The sequence below is a fragment of the Sceloporus undulatus genome, chromosome 1 (genome assembly GCF_019175285.1).
Source record: "Sceloporus undulatus isolate JIND9_A2432 ecotype Alabama chromosome 1, SceUnd_v1.1, whole genome shotgun sequence".
Taxonomy (NCBI): domain Eukaryota; kingdom Metazoa; phylum Chordata; class Lepidosauria; order Squamata; family Phrynosomatidae; genus Sceloporus; species Sceloporus undulatus.
The window spans coordinates 189,621,293-189,640,178 of record NC_056522.1 but is presented as its reverse complement, the minus strand read 5'-3'; the positions used below and the strand labels follow the sequence as shown (position 1 = coordinate 189,640,178).

The window sequence follows — 18,886 nt, the reverse complement described above, 5'->3', positions numbered from 1 at the left end:
TGTCTAAATATGACTAGAATAATGTATGTGAAGTTCCTTCAGCATTCACATAAACATTAAACCCTTAAACTGTTGAATGTGAAGTCAGGCTTCAGGAAAACAACAGCTGCCCCATACCTGATGAGCATGCTGGCCTGGCTTATGTCAGACCACTGGCTGGATGAAGGTATGGGGGAGAAGGGGGAAATTAATCTTTCCGTTTGGCCTACCAGGATTTTCTGTACATCTGCAGGTGAAACCTAGAGACAAGGGAATGTATTTGCAGTGTTCCTCCATGATTCTATCCCCATCCCCAGATGGCCAGTCCCACATTTGCTAGGTTCAAGTGTCTCTGTTTAAGTGTTGGTGTCAGAGGATATAACTCACTCAGTTGCACAACAATCTCCCATCCACAGCTAGCCAGGGCAGTCCCTTCAGCTCATTTTGCTGGGGAATATCAACATTCATGCTGAGATCACTCTGTGAGGAACAGCTCAGGACTTCATGTCTGTCTGTTGTGAATCCAAAGTGGTGTCTGCCCTTACTCAGGTTGTGGTTTCGTGATAGCTGTTGGGGTCTTTGCTGTCTGTTTGGCAGGCAGTTCTGTCAAAATCCTGATTGATGTCTGAGGAATCAGGGGGGAAATGGAAGACTTACAACCATTCCTGAGGTTCCCCTCTCACAGAGAGGAGCCAAACCAGCTCCTTAGTTTTCCAGGGAGCTAGCAGTGATAAAATTGGTGAGACGGCAACTAGAAAAATGTTGGCTGAGAACAATGTTTGACTCAACATGGGCTAGAACCTATTTGAAGACCTACTCTGTGGCAGTATGCACAGCTATACATATATCTCTTTTCTGCCACCATTGTGTCTGCAAAAAGCCATCCTGCGGAGCTGTTTAAAGTAGATAGAGGACTATTATATCTTTGCTATGTGGAGGAAAATGCAGACTGCTGTGAAGGATTTGCACAGCACTTTGCAGATAAAATCACTCTGATCTGTTCTGGCTTGGATGCTATAATAGCTAGAGTTCCAGTAGATGTCAGTTTGTCCCTTGCTTGTACAAGGATGGTGGATAATTTTACATTTCTTCAGCTCAAGGATGTGGCTTGGATTCTCAGAGGTGAGAGCCACACCATGTCTGTCATATACTTGTACTTTCTGTCTTATTTAAATGAGGGCTGGCAATAGAGGAAAACTGGTCACATGGGTGACAAAGTGGTCATCTTACTCATTTTTACAGTAATACTGGGTTTTATCTCTCTCCCTGAACCCCCACATCCTGGATAACTATCACCCATTGTCTAATATGATGCAAGAATGTGTGGGGGCCTCCCAAATCTAGGGGTTCATTGATTAGATTTATTGTTGTAATCTATTTCAGACCACTTCCATATGGATAAAAGGCTTCTGGAAGTCACAGATTTCATTCATGTACAAACCAGAGCCAATGCGGTGTAGTGGGTTTGAGCATTGTACTCCAGATCTGGAGATCAGGGTTTGAATTCCACACTCAGCCATTGAAACAAACTAGGAGGGTGCAGGGGATTCAGACTGCACTGAGTGACACTGCCAAAGGGGGGGTTACAGCCAGTGAGCCCTCCTCCCATCCTTGCCCTGTGAGGCTTGGCTTTAATTTCAGGGCAGAGAGGGAAGGGGGCTGGTGCCCTCTCGTCCTTGCCCTGCAAGGCTTGGTTTTAATTTCAGGGCAGAGAGGGAAAGGGCTTGGTGCCCCTTTGTCCCTGCCCCACATGACTTTACTTTAGAGTAAAGCTGCATGGAGCAGGGATGGGGTGCCAGGCCTTCCCTGCCGCTTGTGGCTTTAATCTAAAGTAAAGACACATGGGGCAGGGAGGGAGGGGCTTGATACGTGATACTTTATGGCAATCTGGTTGAGTCCCTAGTCTGATTTTGAATCTGATTATGGCCCAGAGGTAGCCTTAGTGGATGATCTATATTGGGAACTGGACAGGGGGATTGTGTCCCTGTTGGTTCTGTTAGACCCAACATCATTAGTCTGTATTATTGAGCACCATATCCTTCTGGGAACCCTTGGTGCGATAGGACATGGAAGCACCATAAAATTCCTTCTTGGAGGGACCTGCTCTGAAGGAGGTGTTAGGATTCCCGTTCAATGGTTTGAAAACTGGCCTACGCAGTTGCTCACTGCTGTGCCTTGGCCTCCATGTCATACATCATATCCATGAAACCACTAGAAGAGGCTGTGTGCATGTGTGCAGTTCAATGTCACCAATAGCTTAATGACATTACGTCTGGTTGTCATAGAATCCCAAGGAAGATGATTTCATTCTAAAACAGTATCTAGCATCAATAATTGGTTAGATGAAGGTAAACACATTGGAGATTAACCAATATAAGAAGGCTGTGCTTAGTGTCACTTTAAAGGCAGATCATGGAAGAGAGATGCAGCCTGTACTGAGTTTGGGTATACTCTTTCACTCTTTATCTTGGATGCCCTGATTTCTGTGGCTGCCAGTTAAAATTAGTGCACCAATTGTGCTCATTTCTTGAGTTGTCAGATCTGGCCCCATGGGTGTATGCCTTCATTACATCCGGTATGGATTACTGTAATATTCTATTCATAAAGCTGCTTTGGAAGAGCATTCAGAATTTTTGTTTGGATCAAAGAGTTGCTCCCTAACTGTTAACTTGGGCTTCTTGCAAGAAGCACAAAACTTTCTTGTTGCAACAGTTCCACTGGCCACCAGTCTGTTTATAAAACCTTATATGACTGAGGTCCAGGCTATCTGATGGACTGTATGACACTGCCCAGGCCTCAAGATCTTTGGGAAATGACCTCCTTTCAGACACATCTGGTGGCAGCGCAAGAAAGGGCCTTCTTTGTGGCTGCTTCTAAATCCTGAAACCACCTTCCTAAGGAGGCTAGAACGACATTGCTGTGGGTAGGTAAAGATGTTTTTATTCCAACAATCTTTCGGGCAGGGAACCGTCTAACTAAAAAGATTGCATGTACAGCGCTGTGTAAATTTACAGCGCTTCATAAATAAAGGTTAATAATAAATAAAATAAAAGAGAAATTACTTTTTAAAGGGGGGAAGGGGCTTTAATAGGGTGCTGTACCTTTTTAAATGGCTCTTTATTTTTTTAAAATGTACATTTAAATTGTGTTTTAAATTATTGGTAAATTACATTGGAATGCTCATTTTTTGTGTTTTTATCTGTAATGTGTCAGATCTAATTTGTAAGCTGCCTTGAGTCCCAGTTCTGAGGGGAAAGTGGAATAAAGTGAATTACTGTTATTTCTGTAAAGATATATTTCTCTGTTTTACTCCCTTTTCAGATACAAGGAGACAGCTGGAGACCCTTCCTCAACCACACAGCCTCTTGCACCTGAAACCACACCTTGCCCATTCACTGATCTTGGCATCAGAGATGTAAGTATATAAAATGAATGGCCACTGACCTTTCCAAGGGCATGGCCACATATTATGTTTTGCAGGTCCAAGAAAATGAAAAGTATCAGTTTTAAACTTGCTGTAATCATCAGCAGATCTATGAAAGGCCAGCCATATCCACAAGCAGATATCTCTGTGTGTTGTGTTGTTGTGTAATGTGGATGTTGCAATTTCAGTAGTTCAAGCTAGGGGTATGACTGTGAGCTGGGAGTGAAGTGTAGCAGGCCAATGGCTCTGTTCAGGTAGCCTAGCAGGCAGCCACATTCTCAGATGTTCGATCAGACAGGACCAGTTTAAAAGCTTCATATTATATCTTCCAATCACAAAGGCTGATGCTGAACATATACTTCTGTTTGCTTCTCTTTCTTTATAAACTTGGAGAGCATGAAATAAATACTTTGTATTTCACCAGGCAGGGCCCCAACTATGGACCACAAGGCTGAACACCCTTGGGCAAGGCGATATAATAGTTTGCTCAGAACACGTTTTGTTACTGCCAATTATTTCTCTGGAATTGTTCTGCCCTTTTACAAATTCCTTGTTTTTTTAAAAAAGTAACTGTTTAACTCCACATTTCTTAAAATGGCTACTTTTAGTTCCTTAAAAAAAACATTGCCACTTCACCACCACAATGGTGCTATTGTCTATAATTATAAAAGTAATTTAGATGTTATACTGCAAAAGGAGTGAAGTTATCCTTCATTACAATCATAATGTGATATAGTTATGCCTTCATTACTGAGAAAATGAATAATAGCAGGTAATTGGTAATTTATAATTAGGTGCTTCCAAGCTCTGGGGAGCTGGGGTGGGCTAGCCCTGCCAGCATCCCTGTTTGTCTCCACGTCTGCTAGTCTATTTTTAAATAAAGCAAAGATTACAAAGATGCCATCAGTCTCTAGTGCTTTCCCACTCACCCAAGGGATGCTCAACTCGGTAGTATTGCCTCTGGGACATTCTGAGATCATGAGATGAAAGGTACAGAGAGTATTTGGGTAACTACTAGCTTTTATTATTAACCATGAGGAAGAGTCTTGGGACTAGTATTAATACTACAAGGAGAATATTTCTTCCTTTTCTTGGTAATAAGACAAGGAGAAAAAGCAGTTACCTGCTGATGTCATTACAATTACATGAGTTATACACCAAGGGAATTCAACACCTTCAAGTAAACAAAACAAACATAATATGGGGAGGGGGACCAAAACATTCCTTTTTCTTATTGCTATGGCTTTCCCCGCAAGAGCGGAAAGTATTATGTGCTTTAAAGGTTTGTAAGAATGTTTTCTGGCCTGGTTATTTCATATGTCTTTCTGAAAGGGAGAGTGTCCCTGAATCAGGTAATGCTGTCAATAAGCTTCTTGACCATGGCATGGAAATTAAAGAGAGCACAAGAATGGACTTGCCTTCTTCTGAAAAGGAATTTAGATCTGAAGAACATAAAATGGCTTTACCAAAGAAAAGCAACAAGCACGTGAAGGACAGCAGCCTCAATACAGTGAGTGTTAATAGTCTGCCAGTTCCTAGAAAAATTGCACAAAACATTATGAGAGTGTCCTGGTAAATGTACCACACAGTGTGGACACAGATGTGAGATTGCTTTTTACACTGGTAATCTGGTGTGTTATTTAGCTCCTTCCTCTTCTTTTCCCCACTTTTGCCTATGCTCCAGGCACTCAGTTCTGCCATCACATTCATCAAGCAGCAGAGAGCTGTTGCTGCTGATCTGGGGACTCCAACTTTTGATGGTGTTGGTATTTATATATCAGGACCCTCTTTGGGTCTTTCATTGACAAGAAAGGGTATTTCTCCCCTCCTGAAAAGAACAATCAATTGGAGTCTTCTATTGTGAGCCAATTAATGTTTACTTACTTACCCATCCCTGCATATGTTGACAAGATATGCTAACTTTTTCTTTCTTCCTTTGTTCATTTTGTAAAAATTTCCAGGCTGCAAATGTTTTGGAGAACAAGCCAATGCTAAGACAGAAAAAACATGAATTGGCGAAAACTGGAGTTGTTTCAAAAGTACAGAAAAAGAGTGACAAGAAAGATAGTCGCCAAAGACAGAAAGAATTTGTTGTAGGTATGTAGATGGGGGGGGGGGGGTTCACATTATTCATGTGTTTATATTAAGGATGTAAATCTTTGCATATTTTGTTCTCATGTATAAGAATTAATAATTCCAAAATGCTGAGTGAGATTATGGCAGTTTTTGCACATTTTTAAATGTACTTTTATACATCAAAACATTTTTGTGAAAAATTTGTTGCATAAAAACTTGCTTTGGAGCAAAAGTGTTTTGTGCATTACAAAGGTTGTCTCTGCCCAGAAACCAGTTTATTGCACAATTTGTTTACACAAAAAAGTTCTGAAATACAAATCTATTTCGTGTATTCTTGAAGTATTTAAGTATTCCCTAGTGTATATGTGCGCGCTCATGTCTATCTTTCTGACAGATATGAGTAAGCAGACATTAAAGCAAACAAAGGAGCATTTTCCTTGACCGACATGCTTTATATACTGGCAGTCAAGGCCAGATTAAGGTGACTGAGACCCTGGAACAGTTTCAGAAATGGACCCCCCCCACACACACACACACACTGAGGAATTATGCAACCTATTCTAGATAAGAGGGCATAGATATATTAAATAAATGAATGAAGAAATAAAAATGAAATAAAGCTAGATCACCAGCAACACAGAAATCCACTTGTGTGAATCCATGTGAATTTACAGCTTCAGTGAGAGTAACAGCTTGATTCCACATGTTTTTACTCTGTTGCTCAAGTAACACACAGTGGTGGTGATAACAGAAACAGCAGGATATTTAGGAAGTGGCTGCAGAAGAAAAGGTAGGAAGCTGCACCTCTTCCCTCCAAAACTGAGCCCCTAGTCAGAGAAGGAGCTGGATCAATTGCTCGACCTGGAACCACTGATAACCTGCCTCTGCCAGTAGTTACCTCACTTACTCTGGAACCAGCTGTTTTCTTTTTATACTATTAGGCAACTGTTGCCAGAAGGAACAATGTGATACAGCTTTTTGCAAATTATCAGCACAAGCAAGCAGAGAGAAATGCAAATGGATAAGCTGTTCAGAACCCTTTTGAAGCGTCTCTGTTCCAGTTACAGATGTAAGGAAACCCTGGGCTTAAAAGAACGGATGAAAAATAGACTCAAGTGCATGCATTCTTGGTTTGCAAAAGCACTGCCCTTCTGCACAAAAAATAAAAATGTGTACACTTCGCTGTTATTGGTTCATTTAACACATTTTTACAACAGTGTGGTGCATTCCAGACATTGGACTGCTGAAGCATACTTTTATCTTCAGTTAAATTTGAAAGCATAGATAATCCTTACATTCAAAACAAGCTGTATTTCATGAATGTACAGTATATGAATATTGAAGGCAGATAATTCTGCTGTTTTTATTCAGTAAGAATATCTGACAATAGCAGTGTCCTATGACAGTGCCACTAGTGAGGAAGGTGCAGCCATATGTCCTCCTTTTTCTTAATTTCTTGGCCTATTGGAGCCCATGAAGGGACCTGGCATGGAAGATCAGGCACTGTGAAGTTGCCCATCCCTGAAATGTGTATAAGTATGTAGCAGTGTGCTCAGTGGGGCTTATTCATTATTAAGTTTGTCTAGGTTTGCACCCTTGAATGCAACACACCCAAAAGAGAGAAGTGCCTAGATTATTTTCCCCCCAGAAGACTTTGACTGCAAGGAAATCTGTCTGGCAGGCACCCTCCTCTCTCTCTCTCTCTCTCTCTCTCTCTCTCTCTCTCTCTGTGTGTGTGTGTGTCTGTATTGACAGGACCAGCCCTATCATTAGATATTGTCAAGTCACATCTTCAGAGTGTTCTGGAAGGACAGCAGTTTGTTAGTTATCCAATTTAATATTGCCTATTTCTTACTACTAGGGGGAAAAATAGAAGCACACTGAAATATCTTCCAGTTCCAAAAATATTTGTCCAGATTAGACTACTGGGCTCCTTGACTGTCACAGAGTGGAAGGACATTTAATGTTCTATTTTAGGCAGCAGAATGTCTTGGGCTGCCCCTCTGCATTGGGATTGCTGGAGGATTTAACTGTGTATTTCTTATGGTGCACTAGAAATTTATTCCAGATGGAACAGTTTGGAAACAACTCTTCCATTACCTGCATTCGTAGTTTGGCCCTAAATTAAAAAGTGCTAACTATTTGTGACACTCGAAATGCCTTCTGTAAGAATTGTGTAAAATAACCTGAGTTACAGCTCTACACTTGTGTTAAAATTAAGAGGAAGAAATATATATATATATTTTGCAGGAAAACCAAGACAGAAAAAGGCTGCTGGGAAAAAAGTTGAATTTTCCAAAGAGAAGCCAGCAGAAGTCAGAAGATCAGAAACTATTGAGGAACCACTCCAGGAGGAAGGAGAATGGGGAGGAGATGCTGATTTGGAGCAGATTGATTCTTTTTGTGATGGAGAAGGGGAAGCTGGAAAAGAAAAAGAACCTGGTGATGATGATGATTTGGGAGGCACTTCTGACCAAAGTCGCCCTCCTTCCACACCTCTCCAGGAGGAGCATCCCTTGCCACTGCAGGAGGGCCAGCCTTCTCCTGAACAAGATGGCCACTCTTTTGTATCTCATGTCAACCCTGCAAACAACAAACCAATTGTTCTCCATCCCATAGTTCCTGTTGCAAATGAATATCAGAATGATGTAGTCCACAACAAGGGAGTTCCAGAGGTAAACAGGATTGTTTTCAGGCAAAGTCATACTTAAGGAATTATTCTCAAACGGTACATTTGCAATGTCTCTTACCATAAAGTGGTCAGTGATTAAACCTACTGACTTGATTTTAATCAGAGATTAGTAGTTTGGGTATTGAACTAGGACTCTTGAGATCAAGGTTCAGATCTACTCAGACCTGACTGACCTTGGGCAAGTTATACTCTCTCAGCCTCAGAGGAAGGCAGGGTCAAACTCCCTCTGGACAAATAGTGCCAAGAAAACTCTGTGATGGGTTTGCCTTAGAGTGTCATAGGTCAGAAATGACTTGAAGGCATACAATAACAGACAACTGTCAGTTGTTGTTTTTGAACAAAAGAAGTACATTCTGTGTTTCTGTAGCTGTCAGCTCTCATGGGACAGAAAGTCTCCCTAGAGGAGAAGAGGATGGTCTCACGGTCTAATCAGTTACCACTGCTACCCACTCCATGTGGCTTCCATGGGCACCAACACAGACCTCCACCCTAAAAAGTCTGCCCATACCTGTCCTGGATAAACATTTTATTTATCGCTTTTCTTATGGAATTGAGAGGCATGTTTCTGTATAATTTTCCTGGGTTAAGTCTATCCTACTAGAGAGGAAACATAATCACAGCTAAGATGCATCTTGTATTTTCCATCTACAAAAAATAATTTAAATAGACTTGGCCTAAGATGTTTTGCTACCTGTGGCAAAGCTAGCCTCCCCCTTGCAATCCCTAACTCCATCCACAGATGGAGTTGTTTAACCTTGGCTGCTCAGAAGATGGCAGTGGCACCACCACCCCTGAAGAAACCTGCCAAGACAACCCCGTGATAGAGTTGCCTTAAGGTTGCCATAAATCAGAAACAACTGAAAGGCACATAACAGCAACTGCCACACTACAGAATGAATACAGTTTGACACTGCTTTGACTGTCATGATTCCATCCTGTGGAATCCTGGGAGTTGAAGTTTGTTGTGGCTCCAGACCCCTCTGACAGAGAATGCTAAATATCTCACAAAACTACAAATCTCAGAATTCCTTAACTTTGCGTCATGGCAGTTAAAATGGTATCAGACTGCATTAATGCTGCAGGATAAATTCAGCTGAAATTTCAACACTGGCAATGGGATAGTGCCTTCCACTGCCTCATGTTGCCTACAAAGCTCTTTCCTTCAGCAAAAGGGAAATTTTCTGGTTGTTGGGAAGCAGCCACAGATACCTGAGATGCTTGCTTTCCACTCTCACCAATGGTAGGGCCAGCCCTGCATTTCAAGGAATGCAACTGTGTCCCCAGTGAGCAACGTGAGTGCAAAGTATGCTGCTGTGTTTGGAACTAATCCTCTTTTCATTCTACCTGCCCAGGATCTCTCTCAAAACAAAGAAGAGGAGAGATTGTCACGGGAAAAGATCATAGCAGAGAGGGCAGAGAAAAGACGGCTGGCAGTAGAGAGAAAACGAAGGGAGCAGGAAGAGCAGAAGCGGCAGGCACAAGAGCAGCAGGAGCGCATGGAGCGAATGAAGGAAGAAATGCAGCAGGAACAACAGAGAAGAATCGAGGCGATACGGTTAGTGGAAGTAAAAAAGCATATGGTTCATGACAAGGGGGAAAGTGGCATGAAAGTATCTCTTCCATTGGACACCTTCAGAGATGTCCCTTCTTCAAAAAAAGTAATATATTAGTCTTGATAAAATGATTAAAATGATTAAAGCTCACTACCAATGTTTAAAAGATATAATTCTTATTCCTAAGAGGTATATTAATACAAACCAATACATACACAGTAGGTAGTAATAATGTAAAATAGAAGAGTTTTGTATACCATGTTCACATGGTGCAACACAACAGAGACAAACAGGTGACAAAAACTGTGTTCAGCTTTTAGACCTACTATGTCCATAAGGCTATCATGCCTAAAACTAAATCCATTTTGGCCTCCAAGCCTTCTTCAGTTGTTTAAAACTATCTTAATTAGAAAACAACCTGCTGATGCTATTATAGTTGCAGATATAAGAAACCAGAGTACATATCTTCTACTGAATATTGAATTCATATTATTAAAGTATATTTTTTTTTAAAACCCTCATATTTTCTAAAAAGGAGAGTAAGAAATTTGAAAACTCATTCCAGTAGTTTTCTTTGTTGTGAAAAGTCAAAATTTAGCAGATTGTCTATTGGTTATCTGCCCAGGTTGTATGAGAAGGCTTATCCACTGTCCTCTTGACAGCTGCTACTCCTGGTGCATTGAATAGTTATAGCAGCCAGGAATCCAGACAAGGATTCCCTAGAGCACGATTGCCAAAAATGTTATACTAACAAAGCTCAAAGCAAGTGTGCAAGGTCTGTTGCTCATCCAAGCAGTCTGTAAGCAACAGCCAGGGCAGAATCCACCACAGCATGATACTGTCTGTAGCAGCACACTCCAGTTCATTAAGTCACAAGGCTGATGTAAGTCACAATGATAAATGAGACCTGGAAAGTTCCTTTTGTAAAAGGGCTTTGTGCAGAGGTGGTCATGTACCCTTTGATGCTGTTGTGTACCTCCAAGTCACTTCTGATTTTATGACTACCCTAAGCTGAACCTATCATAGAGTTTCTTGGCAAGATTTGTTCAGATGAGGTTTGCCATTGCCATCCTAAGAGAGTGTGGCATACCCAAGGTCTCCCAGTGGGTTTACATGGCCAAACTGGGATTTGAACTCTGGTCTCTAGAGTTGTAGTCCAGCACTCAAATCACAACACCGCGATGGCTTAACCCTTTAGAAACAACCTAACTTCTGGTCATTGACTGTGTGTCTGTATTCTTGGTAATATTGGAACAGAGATTCTTGTGCTATTTGGTTCTTTACTGTTTTTTATGTTCCATGCTCACCATCATGATCTTGTAAATAATCATTTCCACATAATCTTTCTGAAATGGTTATAACTTTTTTAAATACAGTATATGCATTATTTTGTGACTTCACAACATTGTGACCCATCCATTCAGTTGGACCAAATAGTGCAACCTGTTCAAATGAAAATTCCCTAGTGCCAGCTGTTCTTCAAACAAGATGTAGGTCTGTATTGGCTGTAAACCATCAGTTGTTGTTGTTGTTGTTGTGTGCCTTCAAGTCTTTTATGACCTATGGCAACTAAGACAAACCTATCATGGGGTTTTCTTGGCAAGTTTCAAAGGGGGTTTACGACTGTGACTTGTCCAAGGTCACCCAGTGGGTTTACATGACCGAGCCAGGATTCGAACCCTGGTCCCCAGAGTCATAATGCCATGCCACAGAAATTTAAACCTGGATGCAAATAAAGCCTCCTGCTCACATTCAGGAACGTCTGTCATAATGTAGTCTCCAAAATCTTGATGGAATATCCATCATATATGAAAAGGCCATGTTCCCTGATTGAAATCACTCTTTTATGTCTTTTTGTAGGGCTTTGTATTTAAAACCTTTTACAATTTTTGAGGAGTAATTCCTCCATCCTTTCCAACTGTACCAATTTGGCAGGGCCAGTCCCAAATCCTCTCTCATCCCACTTTTTCAGACATTTTTTAAATGGCCCAGTTTTCTTCTCCTCTCCTTCTCAGACTTTCCCCCTTTGTCCACAGCTTACTTGATTGGTGCAAACTGAGTTTAAAAGTCAAAAATAGTTTGCACTCAATAATTCAGGAGAAAAAGAGGTGGAATCTTGCCCTTCCTGTTATGTTCAGGAAAAAGCAAACTACTGCAGCCTCTCCTAGCTTATGTGTTATTCTTCATTACTAACCTTTGCTATCTTAGTGACATTCTGATGTATGTTGCTCAGTAGTTTCAAAATAAATGCCTACTTATGAAAATCCTTTAAGCTGCCAGAATTCCCCCTCAATCAAAACATTTGGGAATAAAGTAGATTCCATTACAAATGTTCAGACTGGAAAGCATTGAGTTGACATCTGTTCTCTCGTTATGGACAGCTGTACTTTAATACTGTTATTTATTCTAACAACCAACTCAAAAAAATCTATTCTACATAACTTGTCTCAAATTTGATAGTACTGTAGAAATGTATATATCCACACATACATATATTAATGTTTTATTTAGGCAGGCTTTTGGTGTGTGAATTTTACTTATGTGGTGTGCGTGAGTAATTGGTGTACTGTTTGTAATGCTTTTTACTTTTTAAAATGGTGTCAACTATGCTGTGTTTCTAACCATTACGTTTTAATATAAGTATTATTTAATTATTTTTTTTACTTTTGTAATTAAGGTTTCAGTTTTAGCCTTATTAAATTATTGTAAACCACATTGAATCCTATTTTGGGAGGAAGGTGGGATATAAATCCAATAAATAAATAAATGGTTTCCTGATTCCCATTCAACAAGAGAAATATATCATCAGTATATCTTTCATAAAACATAATGAATTGATTATATTCTTGTACTAGAATATTACTATTGTCAAATGATTCTGTGATCAAAATGGCCTGTTTTGACACAAGGCTACAATTCATAACAGTCTTGGATATCTCCCAACTGAATTTTTTATCAAACTCAATCCACCAATGCACATAACAATACTCTAAGTGGGGTAGATGGATCCAGCAGCTTTAATGGCAAGTTATTCAACTGCCAAACAGCTCTTTCTAATGTTTAGGTGAAATCTTCCACTTGATTGTCCTTCAGATATTTTAAGATAGATATATCATCTCTCCATCTTCTCTTCTCCTGGCTAAGCATATCCAGCTCCCTCAACCATTCCTTATAGGGCTTAGTTCCCAGACTCTTTACCCTCTTTGTTTTCCTCCTCTGAACATGTTCCAGTAACTTTGGGTGCAACACATATATTAATATTCTTCAGTGGGATGCTATAAAATTATTATTACCGCAAATGAAGAACTATTATCTAAAATTTGCTGTGGCACCCCAGCTATGGAATACCCCCCCCCCCTTTAGAGACCTGTTTGGGGCCAACATTGGTGTCATTAAAGTCAAAATATGTTTTTTTTTATTAAAGGCCTAATTGGTTTTATCTAATTTCCACATACAGTTGCCTTATACTGAATGGTTTTAAATTATCTTAAAAGAGTTAAATGGTTGAGTAAGTTTTTAATTTTTTTTAAATTATTCTTATTGTTTTAAACTATCCTAAACTGATTTAATTGTACACCAGCCTGAGATCCTCAGATATAAATATTTTAACTAGATAGATAGATAGATAGATAGATAGATAGATAGATAGATAGATAAAGATTTTCCTACCTGTGGCTTCAGTCCCACACTACCTGGTGGTAGGACTTCTCCCTCCTATATTCTACATACAGAGAAGTATTTGTTTGTTGGTAGGTATTGTCAAATTCTGCTGAGTGAGAATACTAAGTAGTAGTATTCGCCTTGCAGGAGGTATGCCGGATGCATGTTAAATGCCTCTTCCCTTCTCCTTTGCTTGTGAATCCTCTATCTGAACTTGACTGGCCTCTTTCTTTTAGCTTAAGAAAGCAACAGCTAGAAGAAGAGCGTCGGCGTCAGGAGGAGGAGGCTGAAAGAACGCGACAAGCTGAAAAGGCAGCCCAAGAGCGTATTCGGCAGCAGCAAGAGGAGCATCACAGGAAACTTCTAGAAATGCAGAAGAAAAAACAGGAGGAGGAACAAGAACGTGCAGGTGCTCTACGGCAGGGCTTGAAGCCAGGGCCAACTCCAGATTCCTTAGCAAACTGACCTCCATTATTTTGACCTATGACACCAGCAGCCCCACTCACTTATCTGGCAGTGGTGGTGAGTGGCTGCAAGCTGCATTTTAAGTTTTTCCATAATGCCCCTGAGTGCCAAATGTAGTGTCCCTGAGTGCCAAACATAGTGTCATACATGCCATTTTAAATTTCCTACAATGCCTTGAGTTGCCATTTAAAAAAAAAAAAAGTATAACCTACTGATATATTTGTGGGTAGGGGGAGGCTGACACAGAGAAACGCCAGTGAAGATGTTTTACTAATACACACCGCTCTCAAGTTACCCTTTCTCTACCCCAGCAACATGCATTTTAACTGTTGTTGTTGTTGTTGTGAGCCTTCAAGTTGTTTCCAACTTATGATGACCTTATCATGGGCTTTTCTTAGCAAGAGTTATTCAGAGGAGGTTTGCCATTGCCTTCCCTTGTGGCTGAAAGAGTGTGACTTGCCCAAGATGACCCAGTGGGTTTCATAACCGAGCTGGGAATCAAACCCTGGTCCCCAGAGTCATAGTCCAATACTCAAACCATCACTCCACAGCCAAATGATTAGAGGTTTTGTCCTTTTTACTATATGATGTTCCTTCATTTTTATGCTTATTGCATTTATACCTCACCCTTCATCCAAGGAGCTCAGAGTAGCATACAGGTTTCTCCTCCCTGCCTGCATTTTATCTTTGCAACAAGCCTGTTAAACTGAAAGGGAGAATGATGGACAGAGGTCACCCTTTCATGGGAATAGGAAAGTGGATCTCCCTAGGCCAAAGCACCACACTACCCAAAGCACTTGCATTCCTTGATTCACTTGCACATCTTTTCACTTTGGCCCCTTAAATGTTATTACACAATAAAATCCTGATACAGATATCAAATGAAGTTTACCATAAATGTGTAGCCAGTTAGCTGTGCACATTTAGGTATCTCTGGAATATTGTATTTTAAACAGTCTCTAAACTTCAACTAGATCACAGGAGCTATCCTTTCCTTAGAAACAGAAAAACGCAGACAGAAAGAAAGGGAAATCCAACTAGAGGAAGAACGCCAACGCCTAGCTGAGATGGCAGAGGAGCAAAGATTGGAGTATGAAAAAAAGAAACAGGAAGAAGAGGAGAAAATGAGGCGCGAAGCTGAAGAGAGAAGAAAGAGAGTTGAGGAAGAGGCAAGACTTGCTTTAGAGGAAGCAAGGAAGCATGCATTGTTACTGGCAAGGTACACATCTTCATGAAATAATTTTTTTAATTTTGATTATTTCCATGTCCCAGCCCAGGCAAGAATTATCTAATAAACAGTGATTTCCATGTTGTCATCAAAATGTCACATTTTCCTCTACAACCTCCACCAATGGATATGATTCCCTTGTACTTGGTGTGGACAAAAACTGCATTTTACCAGCACAGACAGGCCAAAATAAAACTGCTTCAAGTCACTTTGCAAGTATGCTGCTTAAATGATACGTGCGTCCTAAGAGTCCAGAAGCCACATCAAAGCCACGCTCCAGTCCTAAGGACTGGAGTGCAGCTTTGGTGCAGCTTCCAGACTCTTAGGACACATGCATCATTGAAATACCATACCTCCAAAGTGACCTGAAGCAGCTTTATTTTGGCCTCTCTGTATAGGACCAGCTTTTGTTTTTAAGTTTTGCAGTCTGACTGTGAACCTCCTTGAATTTGCTTTCCTTTACTGCCCAATAGCTGAAAATCTGGGTGTGCTTCACAGCATGATATCATACAGATAACTTAAACCTGATGCCAGGCCAGTTAAGTCTATGTTGTACTAGTACAATGTCTTCTGCATGGGGCTAACTTGGAGGCGCTTCCTAATGTTTGTTTGATTTGAGCTTCTGTTTGATTTGGAATATGGGAACGGGGGTGCTAGTAGGTTCCTGATCGTGGGAGCATTTAATCCCTATTTTACAAAGACACAATGGTTTCCAATTTATTCCCAGGTGCAAAGTACTGCTGAGGGCCTTTAAGCCTACATGGCGTGGGCCCAGGGTCCTTAGCAGACTGGTCCTTGTCTATCAACCAGCCCACTCCTTTACATTCTGCACCATAAACCTGTGGTTTGTGAGACAAATCGGGCTAGGACATGTGGCCTAGATCAGTGATGGGCAAGGTGTGGCATTCCAGATGTTAGAATGCAATTCGTCATCTCTAGCCAAAAGAGCCAGTGAGGAACACTGATGTGAGGTACAATCCAACATCTGGAGGGTCATATATTCCCCATCTGTGTTCTAGATTATGGGACTCCCAGCCTTAAGGGGATTGTTTTTAGCTCTTCTTTCCATGCTTCCTGCAATCTGGCTAAAAGATTGCTATATTTACAAGTATTCAATCTTCTGGTTTGAAAAGTCTTAATAGTCTGGCCCTTTCTTTTTAAGTCTGCTGCACCAGGCTCTGCTTTAGCCTTATACATTTTATTTTTTTATTTTTTGGTGATTCATTCTGCAGTTTGTAAACTGTTCTTAATCAAGGGTAGGATATAAGTTTTCTTACATAACTGTTTTAGAACAGTCAAACAGGGCATGTGATACCCTTCCATAATGAAAAATGCAGACAAGCTATGAGACTTAAACGTAAACAGTTTTGTAGTACAGAGTAAAGCTCCAACCTTAGAATTAGCTGGTGAGATTTTTTTATGTATGTCTGTATGTCAGTCAATTTCTCTGTTTCCAGACAAAGGGAAGAGTTGGAGAAGCAGCAGCAGTTCCAGTACAAGCTGCTTGTGGAAGCCACTGGCCTGGAACGAGGGCACAACATTTCCCGTCCGTGGGTTTACTCCTATTTCCAGCATAGTTTTTTAAAGGTGGGAGATGATGATTAAAGAACATGCATACAGTTCATTTTTTTTCTGACAATTACCACCACTAAGAGGCAGTAGTCATTTTCATCTATCCCAACTTTCAATTCTACAAACAATAGGAGAGGGGGAAAACCTGCTCTGGATTCTTGATCTATTTTGGGTCTTCAAGTCTAATTTCTTGGAAAGAGGGACTTAAGCTTTCACAAGCTTGCAAGATTCTTCGCAAACTTCAAACAAGTGAGCTGCTCATCAAGTCTGATGAAGATGTAAATCAACTGTACTGTACTCTAAAACAGCCATGTTAAAGTAGCTTGGCCCAAGACAAGATGACATTTCTTCCCCAATTCCACATATACAGGTTGCATTTTGGGCTGAATATTAGTTCTACACTAGTTAGGGAACAGCCTTTTCCGCACAGGACAACAGGCTGTTTTAGGGGATCAGATCATGCAATATAGTCAGGAGAATCTTGATGCTGTTCCTCAGCATCTGCTGCCTGAAGCAATGGCCTCAGTCTGCATAATAGGACTGGCTCTGCAACACAGCGGGTCCATAGATATGTGGCCTGCATGCTGGTTGTTAGCAGTGACTCTTTCTAGCAATGCAAAGAAGCATGAAACTCCGTACATTTTGTTGTATGTAGCAGGGTGGGTGAATGGAGGGATGTTACAGCTGGGATAATGCTGAAAACACATAGAGGTCCCACCGCTGAACCAATGGGGAGGAGAATAGAGAACAGCACAAGAGCTGTTCTCCAGTTTCCTATTTGGGTAAAGTGACCTCCCCTCTTGTAAACAGCTTCTTCAATGACTGGAAGCAGGTGCTTTCTCAGAGTTTGAGGAGTAACATACTCTTCCTGAGTACAATGACAGTCTCTCCTTTAAAGTTTAGAATTAGCTTACAGTTGTAAACCACTTAGAAACTGTTTAGGTGGTATGAAGTGATATATAAATGAAGCTGCTATTGCTAGAGTACATGAATGACCTGGCCCTGAAAGCAAGGAAATGCTTCCAACAATTGAAAGAACAAATATCATGGTTTAAGGACCTGTTGTTTGATGCATTCAAGATTAAATTTCAATAAAGAAATTGATTTATTATAAGTACTTTATTTTATAATAACCAAAGATAAAGTTCCTCATAAGGAATAATGCAGTAAAAAAGGAGCACAGAGAGGCTACCTTATTCCCTCCCTAAGTAATACCTTGCTTTGGCTTTTCCTGGAATAGATGCACCAGTCTTTTTATTTAAGAAAAATTCTAAGAGCACATATCAGATTCTCATGTCTCCAGTTTCTGGAGTGAGTTTAACTTCCATTGCCTTCCTCTGAGACTGAAAGAGTATGACTTGACCAATGTCAGCCAGTGGGTTTCCATGACTGGGGTCTGATCTGCACTGCTGAAATAATGCAGTTTGACACCACTTTAACTGTCATGGCTCCATCCTGTGAGATATTTAGCCTTCTGTCAGAGAGCTCTGGTGCCACAACAAGCTAGAAATGCCGTAATTTCATAGGATGGAACCATGGCAGTGAAGTGGTGTCAAACTGCATTATAGCTGCAGTGCAGATTAGACCTGAGTCGGAATTCAAACCCTGGTTTCCCAGTGTCCTAGTCCAATACTCAACCTACCACACTGTCTTTTTCACTCAAGTAGACCTTGATCGTTACTTGCCAATTCTACCCAGCCTTCCATCTGATTTAAGTATGCACTGTACTCAACTCAGTAGTAAGATGCATGACAACGTAAAAGTTGCAATCTACGTCTTTTTCACCCTGCAAAGACAACCAGAAACTGTTACAAGAACCATGGAATTGTGGAACCTAGCAAATGACAAGGCCCAAAATGGCAGAAACATGAGTTGGAAGAGGCCCTATCAGTGCAGGACCAGGTAGAGCATCACCAGCAGGTAACTAACTGCCCAACCTTTATCTGAAGACACCCACAGACCTCACAGTCTCTCTAGGCATCTTACTGTTAAGGTTTACTGCTCATTTCTTGACTTTTTCCTGACATACCTATTGTCATAATTCATTCAGAAAATGTCATGCTTCTCAGACTTTTGTTCCTGAACTTAATAGTGAGCTTCCCTTAGCAAAATATATGATCATCTGTTCTTTTTTGGATCTTTGATAATTCTACTGTGTACTCAGTAAAAGTTTTATGTCATTCTCCCAAGCACTGGTCAAGAACTTCTTGTTACCATCCTGACATTCTTTTAGATGA

The 18,886-nt window shown here is 40.7% G+C and overlaps 1 protein-coding gene across 8 annotated transcripts in view; it reads left to right on the top strand.

The window, feature by feature from the left end:
• The window catches only part of KIAA2012 (KIAA2012 ortholog), an 87,812-nt gene extending 70,072 nt beyond the window's left edge, over positions 1 to 17,740 (top strand). For 7 of the 8 annotated variants that reach the window (XM_042446099.1, XM_042446097.1, XM_042446100.1 and 4 more), the window contains 8 exons: positions 3,301 to 3,394; positions 4,736 to 4,913; positions 5,365 to 5,500; positions 7,730 to 8,154; positions 9,524 to 9,726; positions 13,621 to 13,793; positions 14,849 to 15,068; positions 16,535 to 17,740. In XM_042446099.1, the coding sequence (XP_042302033.1) occupies positions 3,301 to 3,394; positions 4,736 to 4,913; positions 5,365 to 5,500; positions 7,730 to 8,154; positions 9,524 to 9,726; positions 13,621 to 13,793; positions 14,849 to 15,068; positions 16,535 to 16,682 (1,577 nt within the window). In that variant the 3' untranslated portion in view covers positions 16,683 to 17,740. Of the gene's footprint in view, positions 1 to 3,300; positions 3,395 to 4,735; positions 4,914 to 5,364; positions 5,501 to 7,729; positions 8,155 to 9,523; positions 9,727 to 13,620; positions 13,794 to 14,848; positions 15,069 to 16,515 lie in introns of all 8 variants that reach the window. The other variant, XM_042446103.1, reaches the window with a different exon arrangement.
• The last annotated feature ends 1,146 nt before the right edge of the window (positions 17,741 to 18,886 follow it).